The sequence below is a fragment of the Amblyomma americanum genome, chromosome 10 (assembly GCF_052857255.1).
Source record: "Amblyomma americanum isolate KBUSLIRL-KWMA chromosome 10, ASM5285725v1, whole genome shotgun sequence".
Lineage (NCBI taxonomy): Eukaryota > Metazoa > Arthropoda > Arachnida > Ixodida > Ixodidae > Amblyomma > Amblyomma americanum.
The window spans coordinates 16,890,547-16,904,247 of record NC_135506.1 but is presented as its reverse complement, the minus strand read 5'-3'; the positions used below and the strand labels follow the sequence as shown (position 1 = coordinate 16,904,247).

Here is a 13,701-nt window from a genome sequence, read left to right as displayed (position 1 = left end):
ATTGTGTACAGGAAGATGACTCCTTTGAATGAAACGGAAAGACGCTAATAGCTTTCCACCTACGTCACTCGTAGAAAAATACTACGGCTGGCTTGTATATACCGTCTGTAACTTTCAGTCCTTAAGGCGTCTACAGCTTGGTCATATAACCTGGAATAGCGCCTTTAAGCGCAATCAGTCGGATAGGCGAGAAGAAATTGTGACTGATAGAAAGGTTGAAGAAACACTAGTTTATCAACTGCGGGCTTCAAAACGACCAAACATCGCCTCGTGGTCGTGCCGGTATCTGTTGTAGCAAGCCTTAACTAAGCCTGAGTTGAGTAAACAGGAAATCGCAACAAGCCTCCACTAGACGTTCAGTTCTGGTTAATAATAGCAGAGCATGTTTCCCTCAATGTATGAAAATGAACGTCTGGCTTGTTCAGGTGGATCACTCTATCTTGACTGCACAAAAGAGGTTAATAAAGAATAACAGGTATTCTGCATCAGCAGGTGATTTCGTGAAAGCTCTGGGTATGTTATAAGGTTTGATAAAGAGATCGGATCTGGAATTCACTGCAAATTGCTGTTGTGTATCACATCACTACACAGTGTTTTTTTTAAAAACCTTGGCTATGGAGGATTTGTCATCATCGGAGTGCCTCCAGTCTTTGAGTGCTGTTAATTTCTTTGCAAACCACGTGGCTGGGTTCCGTTATCCGTGCCGTTGACACATCGACGTGCATCGTACCCAACTACACTCTAAACAGAAAGGAGTAACAAGGGAGTAATTTGTCTTCTAGTGCACTTCCTTTCATAAAAGGGAGTGTGGTAGAGGACAGATAACTCTCTTTTTTACTCCCATGTAGGATCATTCTTGTCTACAGCGTATATCACACCATATTATACCGTACTATAATCTTACTACTGATGACTGCCCTACGTTTGAGCGCTTCTGTCATCAGCATTGACCACTTGTCAAGTGTGCTGCAATCGCAGAATTCGTAATCGTAAAAGTCACATAAGTGAAATCAAGTTCAACGCTATAGACTGTGTGGTCTGTGAACCTTGGAATGGGAAGGGAAAACTGTGTATGAATAAAAATTCGCACATTTGCATAAGTGGTATCGCATTCACAACGCATTATCTTTGACTCAAATAGTTACTGGGACGTTACGGGTGCAAGTGAGAATTGTTGGTTGCACCACGGCCCTTCTGCTTTCGCAGGTGGCACAACTTCACCATGATCCACGACGGGACCCAGGTTACTCTGTACATGGACACGACAGTGCACTCGTTGCGTATCAGCGACGAGAACTACTACCTGCACCTCGACCCGGACATCTACATCGGCGGGGGTGCCCCACGAGGCGCAAGGCACGTAACACTACGCACCTGATCACGCTTAAAGCCCCTAGATGGAGATCGAAGCTTAGGGCGTTTTATAATTTTGTGAAAAACAAGCAGAAATTTTAGCGTACAAGTGTCGGTATAAGCTGCTAGTTTGCGTTATTAGAAATCTAAACTGCCTTCGGGTACTGTTCTTCAACTTCCTGACTTGATGCTGATGGGGATGTTATGCAGTGTGATTTTTCCAACATAGGAACACGCCGTGTGAACTGCATTATACTTTAACTCAGGGCCCTGAGTGAGCAGTCAGTTTCGTTTTTTTTTTTTGTACCAAAACTTTTTACTTCCGTTTGCATGTCGCAGCGTAAATGATGGGGAAGATTGAATTTGATCAACATGAAGTTAAATTGAAAGGAAGAAACCAGCATAGAAACGAAGAGTGGCGACGATTACCAGAGCAAGATTCCACTTGAGTACCCGGGATTGGACAGGATAGCGGGAAAGAGAGGAAGACAAGGTTAAATACCAAGTATTGCAGGCGAGGAGCATGCGTCTGTGCCATAGCCTGTTATTCATGCACGGCACCCTCAAGAAGTTAAACAGTGCAGAGCACGTCTTCAGAGCTAGCGATCGCCGGAACCATCATCTAAGGACAGTGTTTGCGGTCAGCTGGAAGAACGAGTTTGTGCACTTTGCCCCAGCCAAAAGGTCAATGTTAGAAGGCCACGGCCGAAGCGGCCGCTGCGGTGTTATTTTTAATGCTACTGCATTAAAAGCCTCTTCGGGAAGAAAACGGGTCGTCGGTCACAAAATTGCCCATTGGTTCAAGGTAAGTGACGTCACCGGAGCGGATAATTCGCATTGGCTTGTGGGAAGCGACGTCATCAGACCGGAAGTGACGTCGCTCCTAGCAAAGGCATGAACAGGTTCTAATGCTATCGCATTGCCAACATATAAGGTAATTAGGTGTCTCTCTGTTATTTTAGTTATAACATATTTCTTTCCCATATGACAAACATTCTTGTGCAAAAACTTTTGAACATTGAAAATTTGTAAGGTACTGGCATAGAAACAATGAACGTAATGTTCAATCCTTCCGATGTAGGAAAATGTTTGTATAATAGTGTTTCCATCGCTCTCGTCGAGCAGTTCAGGCTGCCATAGAGAACTAATGGGGAACACTTTTGACGTTAGAAAAAAACATTAGTAGCAAAAAAAAAATTAAAGCCCGCAGAGGGGAGATCTGCGGATATATTGATTGTCATAGTGAAATCTTACAATATATGAAAAAAAATAAACCGTGCTCATAAACTTTTTCCCTTTATATATATAATTGGTTTTTGGTGAAAGGAAATGGCGCAGTATCTGTCTCATATATCGTTGGACACCCGAACCGCGCCGTAAGGGAAGGGATAAAGGAGGGAGTGAAAGAAGAAAGGAAGAAGGAGGTGCCGTAGTGGAGGGCTCCGGAATAATTTCGACCACCTGGGGATCTTTAACGTGCACTGACATCGCACAGCACACGGGCGCCTTAGCGTTTTTCCTCCATAAAAACGCAGCCGCCGCGGTCGGGTTCGAACCCGGGAACTCCGGACCAGTAGTCGAGCGCCCTAACCACTGAGCCAGCGCGGGTTTCAAGAATGCTTTTGTTCAGAAATGTCGGGCATGTTGCTTCTCCACCGCAGAGCTGGTGACGGACCTGAAGTTCGTGGGTTGCTTCCGCGAGGTGTACTTCAACCGGGACAACTGCCTGCAGTCCCTGCGCAAGAACGAGCCCAAGGCGAGGCACAACGGCATCTTCCCCGTCGAGTACGGCTGCGCGCTGGTGGACACCATCCCGCTCACGTTCCCCTTCGCCGAGTCGCGGTTGACGCTCAATTTGCCCAGCAAGACGCGCCTCGACATCTCCGTGGACTTCAAGACCAACCAGAACGAGACGGTCATCGCCTCGAGCCTCCTGCGTTCCGACAAGGGACAGGGCTTCTGGGAGGCGAGTGGACATTGCCTGGCTTGAACTAGCGAGTCTGGCTCGTGGTTGCGGGAGCTAGCCCAGGGAGTCAGGACAGACTCTTCTAGTTTGCGCAGTTCCCACCACGGGCTGCATGGCGCTGAACATCGAAACTTAACGCGGGAATTTTGAATGTTGGAAGCAAGACCTGCTGAGTTGCGGCCCTATAAAGAAAGCGGGGTCGTATGGAGCGGCGTGCGCCAACATTTGTTAGCTCTTTCAGTCGTTCAGAACGATCCGTTGCCCTGTTCATCTGCTATGGTCATCGTAATCGTTTGGTATTTCGCGCGAGCAGTTAACTTGGCCTTTCTCTGCTCTCTCAGATTCGGCAATGAAAGCAGCCATAATGACAACCTCTTCCGGTCTAAGACTTAGAGAAAAAAAACGGTGTCCCTCTCGCAGCTTTTCTTTTCGTCGGCACCACCGCGCCTGGCATAGTAAAGTGGTCGATAATTATGTAGATAAATGATAAAAATGTGCTGCTTGAAATAAAATGATGGAGGTGGCCATTTGTCACAGTAGTTATATGTTGGCTCCATACTGCCAGTAGTGTTTCTGTTCTAGAGCCAAAAGAAATGAACTAGGACATGCTCCTTATAACAGTGCTATCTGTGCAGCCCAGTACTTCAGCACGTCTTTGTTTGGGCCAGCACATTTTTTTTATATGGCAGTAAGAACTAGTCCCTGGTGAGAGTAGGAAGCATCTTGTGTCAAATTATTTAGAGCGTAGTAAGAGTAGGCTATCAGTTTCATCGCCACCATCATCGTGCGCCGTCTCAACTTTTTCTTTAGTTTTCTCTCAGTTAAAAATCAAAATGTTCCTCTTGAGTTCAGCAGTGTTCGCTATAAGCGGCCGATAGATGGTTATAGCTGGTGACGTCTAGGAAGGCTGGGCATGGTATACCGTCCAGCTTTCATTTGGAGACCTTGGAAACATTCATGATTGCTCCAGGAGTGTGGGAAATGCTCTTGTGGTTGTTTATGGACGCTGGAATCATTTAGTGTTTCGAGAAAAAGTTACGAAAGACACTTTCGAGACTAAAGTGTGAAGCGGCGGAAGCGTGACACCATTGCCAATGGCGATTTGTTGCGTCGGAAACACCACGGAGGCAAACAACTCGTACACTGTTATGTGAATGTTTGTTATGTTTGTTATGTGAAGCCGCCTTGGCGGAGTGGTAGCGTCTCCACCTCAAACGCCAGAGGCCCTAGTTCGATTCCCAGCCTCGACACAGGTTTTTTTATTCAGTGAGTGTGCGGGGGGGTACGACAGTGACGTCACGACATAGAGGAGACCAATCAGGAGGCCGGAAAGCTGTGACAGTTTCTGCTAACGGCAGATGACCTTGACAATGAGCCATTAAACGCTTCCGCCTTAATACGTATCTCTCTCGAGTGGGGAAGTTGGAGAAGAGATCACCTGCACAGCACTACAAGAGCGCCTTTATTAAGTCAGTGGCTTATACCATACATTTGGCATGAAAGGGACTCCAAAGTGCTTCCCTCACGTTGTGACGCACTGAATTAGTGCTCAGACAGAACAGTCAGGAGCTCACACCTTTTCTCGTGTAGCCTGCATGCAGACGTGCAGACGGAAGAGACACCGGCTTTCTTGATGTCAGCCAGCATAGCTGGTGCCGTTGGTTAACGCAAAAGCAAAAACGCTGAAAACTGATGAACACTGCGAATAAAATTATACGGACATACTTAAGTGTATGTTTTTACGCCGCCAATCTGATGGGTTATCCCTCTCTAATTTGAAGTCTTTCCTAAACCAGTTTCTTCATAGTAGACCGGCAGGCAGAGCTATCTGATCGGAATCTTCATCTTGCCTCTTTTAAATCTTGTCTCGCCGTATCCTAATCTGCAGATACGTCTGAAGAAGGGCACCGCCATCTTCACCATCGTACCGGACGAGACCAACCCGTCCCACTACTGGTTCCTCAGCAAAGGGAAGCAGCTCACCGACGGCCACTGGCACCAAGTGGGGGTGGTCTTCGAGAACGAGTAAGACCCGCTTGTCCCCGCTGAACGCGTTCGCTCTAATGCGTAAATTCAGCTTCCATTCAGCTGCTTCGGCTGTTCGTCTTCACTGACCTGTTGAATACTAGCAAGCTCAATAGGCTAAGAGATAAACGGACTCCTATAGTTTTTATACAGAACTTAAACTCCCGGCTAATAATATGCGAACACTTGATTTATAATCAGTAGCAGTACTGAAACTCAGGCTGGAAAAATATGCATGCTTATCTCTGACAGCGCGCACTACTATCTAGGAATGCCATAGAAAGCCTATGAGTGTTTGCGCGGTTCAGTTTTTGACATTTGACCTTTTTCCCCACGGCAATTTTCAGGCTTTAATACGTCTACGTGTATAAATGGATACACAATACAGCTACTTGCTTGGAAGGCTGGCGTATCTGCCCTCTAGCCGTGTCCGTTGGGAAGGAAGAATGGATATGTTGCATTGTTCGGAAGAGTAATGTAGGAGGGGAGGGGGGAGGGGGCGACTCTGGGGCATTCCCGTCCATTCATCTCTGCGCAACCTCAGCACCATGGCAAAAACATGCAAGCCTGCCGTGCGTCTGAAATAGCGCCGTGTGCTTCTTATCTTCGCGTAGATCTCTGTCTCACAGAGGTCAGTATACTCACGCGATGGCGCTGAAAAAATCTGCTTGGCTTCTTTCACTAACTTTTTTGGATATCGCAGCACTATTGAAGGACTCTAATATCACCTTCTTTCTTTATTTACGCTGACCAGTGCCGTAGGCATGTCAGGTACGATGAAAAGAATTCTGCACATCTCTTTTTCTTTCCACATATTTTTTCCTTCCACGTCCAACATTCTTGGACAACAATTTTGAATATTGGAAACGTGTAAAGTAATGTGATGAAAATATTGAAGGGAATTGCCAATATTCCTATGTGTAGGAAAATTGTTCTATTAAACTATTTCTCTAGCTTGCATCGAGCAGTTAAGACTGCCATACATAACCAATAGGGAACACTTTTGACGATATCACAAACGCTAATAGCAAAAAAAAGGCAAGCCTGTCGACGGAATATCTGCGAATATATTGATTGTTATAGTTAAGTGTTATAATATACGAAAAATTGCGTTCATAAAATCTTTCCCGGTCAAAAATGCTTTTGTCCAGAATTGTTGCGCATGAGGGAATGCTAGAAGACAAGATGATTCTTGCATATCGGGATCCTGTAGTGCTGTCAATTGATGCAGCTTCCTTCCTTTACCTTCTTTTGAATGCAGTGCACGTGTTCGCGAATATGTTCAAATACTGACGACGTTTGCCCTCTGCTATCAATTTACTTTTGATAACACTGACTGTTTAATCAATAAGATCGGAGAAATCATCCCCTTTCGCGGGTACAATGTGCTGATAAGTTGCGCTGACGATGACTTGAAGGTCAACACTGTAGCTAAATAGGAGAGTGGGCGATACCCTGTTAGACAACAGCGCGAAAGCCACGGAGGAAAGGTAGACATGCACAGGATGAGCACTGATCCTGTATAGCTTTCCCTTTCGTTTTCGTCTTTCGCGCTGTTGCCTAACGATGGCTTGAAGCCAGCTAGCCCCGGGTTTCGAGTGTCATTTCGCCGCAAGATCTGAGAAACGTCATTGAAAATGAAGGCTAACTTGGAGTGCAGGGAGAACAGTCCTGGTTATAATGATCGGTGACAACGAAAATAAGCTTGATTGTTTCCTTTTTTTTTCTACTCGCACAATACTTCGTGATTCCTTTCTCGCAAGCACGTTTGAGTAGTATGGCACATCGTATACAGGTATTTAACACTTAACCATTTGAGAGGCAGGTGTTGGTGTCTGCTATTCACTATACTGCGTACATGTGTACAACGCGCCTTGTTATTCGTCTTGGGACAAAAACAAAGAATGTTCTTGAGAGGGACAGAATCCACGCGATCTGGACACTCTTCATGGAGCTTCCTGATGCAACACGCACGCAGACGTGCACGCGCAGGAATGCACAGCTGCTCAAACGAAGCCCTACCTAACCTAACCTAATCCAACCCAACCTAACCTAACCTAACCCTACCCAACCTAACCTAACCCTACCCAACCTAACCTAACCTAACCCAACCCAACCCAACCCAACCTAACCCTACCCTACCCAACCCAACCTAACCTAACCTAACCCAACCCAACCTAACCTAACCCAACCCAACCTAACCTAACCTAAACCAACCCAACCCAACCCAACCTAACCTAACCTAAGTACATCGATCTTGGGAGTTGCATGGGGCCTTCGCCATACGGAGGACACGGGACGCGGGGTTGAGGCCCGGGCTACCTATCTTGGAATTCTGTGTGGTGCTTGTACAGACCGCAAACCTGGGCTCCTGTTATACCACCGTTCGATCGAACGATGTGTTAACCGGGACAAATCTTTTAGGGGAGGAACAGCCAGGGTCAGACTCGATCTGTCCAGACAAGAAATGAGCTGCCATAATAAAAGATGAAAGCGATGTTAAGTAAGCGTCGCTGAGCAGATGTGGAGTGGAGAAAGGGAGCACTGCGAAGCAGCAAAGAGAAGTAAACTTATTTTGGTTTTGCAACCACAAAATGCTCTCGTTTTTTCTACCGATGTGTTCATATACTTCGATTCATTTCTTTTCATGCTATCTAGTGTGCTTCTTTTGCGTGCATTGCGAGCTTAAACCAAGTTTGCACCTCTAACCTCGCGGTACTTTCTGTCCTGCAGAGTTGTGGAGCTGACAATAGACTTCAACCGCAAGCTCAAGGACAACTACCCACGACCCGTGGAGCTAGTCGGGCCGCTTGTGATTGGAGGATTTCCCAAGCAGCACGTCATGGGTAAGGCGCACTTGTAGTCACTATTTCCCCTCATATACGGCCCATATAGGATAGGGTTAATTGGAGAGACATGGGAGAGGCCTTTGCCCTGCAGTGGGTGTAGTAAGGCTGATGATGATGATGATGATGAGGACGGCCCTTCATTTTAAATTTCTGTAAGTCGTAAGTTTTAACGCAGCTTGCGATGACATTCGCGAGAGAAATTATTAACAATTTATTAACAAGAAAAGTCTAATGCTGTTTTGTGAAGAGCGCACTCTTAACGTTACCGGTGATTAATTAGGCTGATGCGGCAACCACTGTGGTGTGCAATAGTTAGTTGTGCTGGCTTGAGTCAGCCAGTACGCGACATTTCGTGATCTAAAGAGCGCGGCTGGAGCGAGTATAATATGGGGCATGAAGTTTATAGCAATCCGTTGAAAACGTGCATCCTGAACAAATTTGAGAGTATGGCCCGCTGTTTGATTATCACACCCAGCAAATGCACAACGTAGACAAATGAGCAAACGTTGATTATTGGAAAGTTAATGTAGCTAGTTGTGAGTGCAGTCAGTTCCACCCTACCTGTACTCGAAACGGCAGTCGGCTATTTTTTGCATTGGGACATTTATATTTGGATATGTAATGATATCTCTGTGACAGTTATCACTAACATCACTGTCATCATTTTATGATGATGATGATGATGGATTTTTATGGCGCAAGGGCATCTATGGCCAAAGAGCGCCATGGCACAAGGTATTTTTCAAATTCTCAAGGTGGGGTCGAAGACCCATTTCCCAAGCATTTCACCCTAAATAAGCCGAGCACCAGACCAGGGGAAAGCTTGTACCCATTGTATCACCGGTGGGTACCCGGCGGCACTGGGGATCGAACCCCGCACCTCCCGCATGCGAGGCGGATGCTCAACCACTTGGCCACCGCTGCGGTGTTGTCATCATTTTAATTACGAGCAGGAAGTACGATGTCAATAAAAATAGTCACTGTCAGCTATATTATTAACAGATTTGAGAGTTTTGTATTTGCATAGTTGTAATTGTTTACAAAACGTTTTAATTCAACATGTACCGGTCATTCGTCAGTTTTATAAATTTCTTGTAGTTCATGTGGCTTTTTGACCCAGTAAAAAATTCTCCCCTTCGAAAACTTACGACACTCAGGTTCACTTCAGCGCGAAATTCTCAACAGAACGCCGTAAAAATGGAAAAATTGCCTTCAGACACTGCCTGTATTATGTTCGACAATGTTTTATTTTTAATGTTATGATGAGCATTCAAGTTTCATGGTGCTGTGAGGCATAGGCTTGCTAACGCGATAGAGTTAAGGAGCTCATGTCGCAGAAAAGCCGGTGTCGTCAGCGGTGTTGGTCGTGAGCGAAAAATGGCGCATCTCGGTGGACAGCTGAACCGCGCCATATGGGAAGGGATTTTCCTTCCCTTACGGCGCGGTGCGGGTGTTCAGGAGAATTGTGAGACAGGCGTCATTTCCTTTCCTTAAAACCAAATTTCATTCCCTTACGGCCCGGTTCGGGTGTCCACCGAGATATGTGAGAAAACATCCGGCCACGCGTCGCGCCGAACGGGCGACGGCGTTACGTGCACTCCTTGGCAACGCTGCAACACGCTGTCGCGTCTCACACGAAGCTTAGTCGTCCTCCAATTTTTTTCTCATGGCTGACACTGCTTATGCCATGCTTTCTTTTATCTATAACCTTCCCCACAGTAATACCGCTTGGCGCTGTGGATAAATAACTAAATAAATAAAATATTTGACCCTTTTTGTACCGGTGTCTGGTTAGGTTTAGTATACGAACGCCACAGAACGCAAGAAATCTCAAGCTGATCTATGGTAACAAGATGGCTACTCTCGGTAGCCAAACCAGCTAGGCTCCGGAACTCAGCCATTTTCTCTCGGTATTTACAAATGCAAAGCGAACTAATGGAAGATGTCGTTGAATGATGGCTCTTTTCGCAGGCTTCGTCGGCTGCATCCGGGACATCTACGTGGAGAAGGAGTGGGTGGACCCTCGCAAGGTGGTCGGCACGGAGTACGCGCACGGCGAGGTCTCGCTGGATAACTGCCAGCTCATCAACCCCTGCAACAACCCCAACGCCTGCGAGCACGGCGGACAGTGCTACCTGGACGGCAACCGCTTCAAGTGCAACTGCAACGGCACCGGATACACGGGCAAGACGTGCCACTTCTGTGAGTGCCTCCCTTCCGGTCTACATTCCGGAGGCTTTCCTTTGCGAACGACGGCACGTAGGGCAGTGAGACGATACTCAGTTAGGAGGAAGATGGGAGTGCTTGGAATTAAGAAAAAGGCACGTTTTGTCCTTGGGCCTGAAATTACATTTCATATGCAGTCTTAAAGGGGTGGGAGCGAAGCCTATTGTCATCTTGCCCAGGTGGCTGTAGCGTACACAACAGTAAACTTTGAGTACGGGGGACGTTTTAAGTACAAATAAATAAACATGAAAAGAATTCAACGCCAACTTACTTCACCACAGCATGAAGTCCTGTACGTCCTAAGACAGCCTCGCACATGGCATATACTAACGGCGCTTGGCCGGGACGATGACGTCATAAGAAGGGCTCATTTCGTGAAACTATAAGCTCGACTTTGTGTAAACCAAGGGACTGTATATGACCGCCTCCATTTCGGTTTAGTGCATTTGCGGCCCGTAGAAGACGGCAAGAAAAAGCTTCAATACTGAGAATACCTCAACCTATTCCATTCCCGCAAAGTAGATTCAGTAGCACCAAACGTCAGCTGTTCAATGAGTAGCTTGTGACCCGAAAACATTTTTGCGCTTGAGGTGATATCGGTCGTGAGGTCCCATAATAGTACAGGAAAATCTATTGTTACGAAAAAACGCTTTGTTGTGTATTTCGATAGGGGTGATTACTCGTAGTAGTACTAATACGGGAGGAATTACCGAGAGATGTGCCACGAGAAGAGGTACCTGCTTCATAAACGAGTACCTGATTACCTTTCATGCAGATGGAAGTAAAGGCACAGCACATATTAGCAATAGGCAAAGCAGTGCAAAGAACACGGACGACATAAAAGAGTGACAACACACGCGCCGACCGCTCCATGTTCTTGCTCTGCTTTGCTTATTCCCAATGAACCAACTAGCTCACATCGCCACTCTCCATCAGTTCACATAATAGCCTGATAGTTTATTTATTTTCGTTACAAAACAATTTGCAACACGTGAAGCCCAAAGTTTTTTCTTTTTTTTGGTCAGGCGGAACCGAGCTTGTGCCTCGTGCTGTTCTTGGACAACCACGTGAGAGAGGTGGTTTTGCCTTCCCAACGTTGACCATAACGTCCTCACTGTTAGCATTGAAGTGCATGTTGCGTATCCTGCTGGGGGACGCGTCTCCGGCGCGAACCCTGGCGCGGTACTTTTTGGGCCCTTCCTTGCGCTTTTTGGATCCCTCGGCCCCAGTTAATCATGGTCCTCAATCAGAGAAGCCTACCGCTATATATACTACGGCAGTGGCCTTTTTCAGGCATGCAAGCGCAGTAGCACCTGACGTCAACATCCTTACAGACCGTGTCGTGAATATTATAGGCTCGCTGTTGTTGCCTGTTGTGCCGGCGGCTCGCCGCTCACCGATGCGCCGCGTTCAATGGGCGCGCATAACATCGACGCCTCTCCCAGACCATCTACGTGACTTTGTGTGGAAACTTGGTTGGGCAGTGCTGCCTACTTGTGATCGGCTGGAGCGGTGGGGCGTTTTACGCTCCAGTACCTGTCCGAATTGCCCGCTTCCGGAATCTAATCGCCATGCTACAGTCACCTGCATGGTAGCACGTGTCTTTTGGCGCGCCGTTCATGCGGGATTCCGTGGGCAGGGCATTTCGAGCTTTGTCTCCCGCGGCCGCTTCCCCAGCGGCCGTTTTGCTCGCCTGTTAATTGTTGCAGGTCTTTTTAGTTTATGGCGCAATCGATGCACCGCGGTCGCTGGTGGCTTTCGACGCCGAGCTGTGTGGCCAATACTTGGCCGTCTTAGAAGGGAGCTGATCAGTTTCTTGTCAGAGGAGCTCTTTTTCTTGGGAGAGGAAGAGTTTCTCCGGCAGTGGTCATGCCCATTCATTTCTGTTAACAATGAACGTCTTGTTCTGGTCTTTAGACCAAACTGGCGCTAGGGTCTTCTTCTTTATTCCCCCCCCCCCCTTTTTTTTTCCGTGTCAGATTTTTCCGGTATCACTCACTGTTAATAATCATGCCACGCCGCTTTAAATCGCACACAAGAAATTCCTGTTAGTTATTCAAAGATGTTTTGGCACTCTAATTGGCTCGCCTTACATGCTAAGCGTCATGTCAACTTGTGAATGTCAAATGTATCCGGTAACCTTGGCATGTGTACATATGTAAATAAAATTTTTTCTAATCATCACCAAAAACGAAGAAAACCACAAGCGAAGAAACAAAAAGAGCGTTACATATTACTTTAAACGAGCGCACATGAACATGATGTCAATGCCTTTACTTGTGAGTAAAGTATAAAATCTCAGGCTTTCTGACGACGCGAAGATGTGCACTATAAACTAACGGTTCCTGTGTTTTTCTCCGTTGTATGTGGACTCTGGCCACCAATGTAGCAACATACAAGCGCACCTGCCAGGAGCTCTTCCTGGTGGGCTACCGCAAGTCCGGAACGTACAAGATCGACATCGACCGAAACGGCCCGCTGCCGCCGGCGCACGTCGAGTGCGACATGCAGCGCCCCGACGGATCCATCGCCACCAAAGTCAACCACAACATGCAGCGGGAGATGGTAAGCGTGTGCTTCCCGCATAAACGGCAAGCATTCTCGCTCCTTAACGCTTCAATCACCAAACCCGAGCTGTACTCGTCATGGGAGATTCTATCGCCAGTGACGAGTCACACTCGTCCGGCCAGGTGTGTGGCTGCACCTACTGCCGAAGACGAGTTACGGTCGGCAGTTGCATTGGTTACAGTTTTGAAAGAGCAACTGCATACGTTTTAGAAATCAGTGAGCCTAAAAGGGCCGAATGTGTGAAACTTGCAGATAAAGCATGCGAAGTCCCCTTTGGGATAACCATTGTAATGGTGACGTAATCGCCGATTTAAATCGCGTCTGCCTGCAAGCTTCTCCGCAGCACACAACACCAAGTGGGGGCCGCATTGATGACGTCATCGAAGGCATCGGTGCATATCCAACGTATAAACGTCTGCTGTGAAGGAAAAAAACCAACGCCACCAAAGAAAAAGCCCGCCGAGTGTCCTTTGGCAGCATCCAAAGAGGCACGGCAGATTGTGGCTGACGGAAGCAGTAATTTGAAATCATATCTTCCGTGTCGTCACACTGAACTCGCACTTCTTCGGTGCTTTCAGGAGAAGCTCAAAATTCAGTTGTCGATTAGGTCACTATTATAAATGCAGGCGCAGAAACACTTGGCATGTTTCACCTACAGCCTATATCGATTTGAATCCTTGAATATGGCAAAATTCTCAAAAAGTGATGCAGTTG

The 13,701-nt window shown here is 46.9% G+C and overlaps 1 protein-coding gene across 1 annotated transcript in view; it reads left to right on the top strand.

Annotated features, from left to right (window-relative positions):
* Positions 1-13,701, top strand: part of axo (axotactin) — a 140,030-nt gene that overhangs the window by 83,261 nt on the left and 43,068 nt on the right. Inside the window, exons 9-14 of the mRNA XM_077639090.1 lie at positions 1,207-1,360; positions 3,017-3,319; positions 5,208-5,344; positions 8,078-8,190; positions 10,165-10,395; positions 12,809-12,984. Of these exons, the coding sequence (XP_077495216.1) occupies positions 1,207-1,360; positions 3,017-3,319; positions 5,208-5,344; positions 8,078-8,190; positions 10,165-10,395; positions 12,809-12,984 (1,114 nt within the window). The remainder of the gene's footprint in view (positions 1-1,206; positions 1,361-3,016; positions 3,320-5,207; positions 5,345-8,077; positions 8,191-10,164; positions 10,396-12,808; positions 12,985-13,701) is intronic.